The following is a 1557-nucleotide window of genomic DNA, read 5'->3' as shown; positions in this document are numbered from 1 at the left end:
GGGATGCTTTTAAGCACTTTGGATGGACTTTGGTGCATGTTGATTTTTATGAAATGACGTTGTCAGACATCATGCACTAGTGATTCGTTGGATTCGGTCAGACACTCTATTGGGTGGGATTGTGACGCCGCCGGACTTTTGTTTCACACCTGGGCATGCTCACTTGACACCTCATTTGCACATGCATGGCAGAGACACCTCCTTGGGTCTTATGGGATTAACAAGATAGGGAGCCTTGGCCAAGAAGTAGTGTCTTTGTAGGATGAAAGAGATGTCCTTCGCAGCGTGGACGCCTGCCTCTACTTGTTTTGTGAAGCAGCCCCTGCTCTTAGCCTCATCCTTCGCTTCCGAGCTTCGCGTCTGTTGCTGCTCGGCTTCAGAGCGTAACGATGAGGCTCAACCTGCCAATGACAGAGAGGCCGTCTCCAGTAGCGAAATGCGTCAAATGGGCGATCCCACCCGACTCCCACAGCCCGCAGCTCCACGCCCTCGCAAGCCTGCCGATACAACAGATTGGATTGCCTCCTCCCTCACGCGCAGATTCGGCTTAGGTGCTGGCCTAGCTTGGGTGGGCTTTCTTGCGTTCGGAGTGATATCCGAGCAGATCAAGACGCGCACAGAAGTCTTCTTGGAGGAGCAGGGTACAAGGTTTTGCAAGCCGTCTTTACTCTTGTTCTTTGCATAGACTTGTTCGGTTGCAGTAGGCATTGCCCATGTACTCCTGAGCTTATACCTTTTGCAAATTTGCAGGGATGTAGAAAGTGCCGAAGAAGTGGTTCTTGAGAGCCAGGTAAAATACGTGGATCTGAGGGTCGGGGGGGGAGCTTCACCACATCGAGGCGATCTGGTGGTAGTGGATTTACTGGGCAAGGTGGAAAGCACAGGTCAAGTGTTTGTGGACACGTTTTCGGGGAAGCGGCGATCGATAGCGTTCGTGTTTGGGAGCAAGCCATACGTGAGGGGGATGTGCAAGGGGGTAGAGGAGGCGTTGCAATCCATGAGAGTGGGAGGCAAGAGGAAAGTGGTGGTTCCTCCGGAGCTTGGGTTTGGTGAGTCTGGCCAAGACTTGGGAGGGGGAGTGCAGATCCCTCCCCTCGCCACTCTCCAGTACACGGTGCAGCTTCAAAGGGCCTCCATCGCACCTTCCTAAGTTCTTACAAGAATGCACATTGTAAAACCCAAGTCAGTCATGGTGTTTGAGGTGTGTTTGCTCCATTCTTGGCATAGTCAATTTGGTTCCTTGGCATCGCGAGACAACGTAAAAAAGTCTTTGTAGTGACAAGTAAAAGAGATATTTCTTAAGTCGAAGTTATTTATGGCATGGATTTACTCATAGCCGAGGTAATTTGCAAGAGCATTTTATGTTCTCATGTGTCTATTTGACAACTTTTACTCAACCATATGTGCAAGTTCAACGTAAGAAATGTTCTTAGACTTGTGTGATCATTCTAACTTTGCGATATTCACATGTAGCTCTTTCATAGCACGCTAAGAATCCTTTTTTAGGAGTCTTAAATGCCATACCCTACAGTGCCCTCTTCTCCTTGGATAGAGGGA

General features: G+C 49.5%; 1 protein-coding gene across 1 annotated transcript; it reads left to right on the top strand.

Annotated features, from left to right (window-relative positions):
* Positions 1-201: 201 nt before the first annotated feature.
* Positions 202-1316, top strand: LOC147885353 (peptidyl-prolyl cis-trans isomerase FKBP17-2, chloroplastic-like). Its single transcript, XM_087396695.1, has 2 exons — positions 202-648; positions 751-1316. Exons 1-2 carry the CDS (start codon positions 263-265, stop codon positions 1148-1150), a joined length of 786 nt encoding a protein of 261 aa, XP_087252821.1. The 5' UTR covers positions 202-262; the 3' UTR covers positions 1151-1316.
* Positions 1317-1557: the final 241 nt, after the last annotated feature.

Source organism: Dipteris shenzhenensis, chromosome 25 (genome assembly GCF_047967505.1).
Source record: "Dipteris shenzhenensis isolate YYH24624 ecotype China chromosome 25, Dip_SZ_1.0, whole genome shotgun sequence".
NCBI classification, from domain to species: domain Eukaryota; kingdom Viridiplantae; phylum Streptophyta; class Polypodiopsida; order Gleicheniales; family Dipteridaceae; genus Dipteris; species Dipteris shenzhenensis.
The sequence above is the reverse complement of the archived record's forward strand: the minus strand, read 5'-3'. Positions and strand labels throughout refer to the sequence as shown.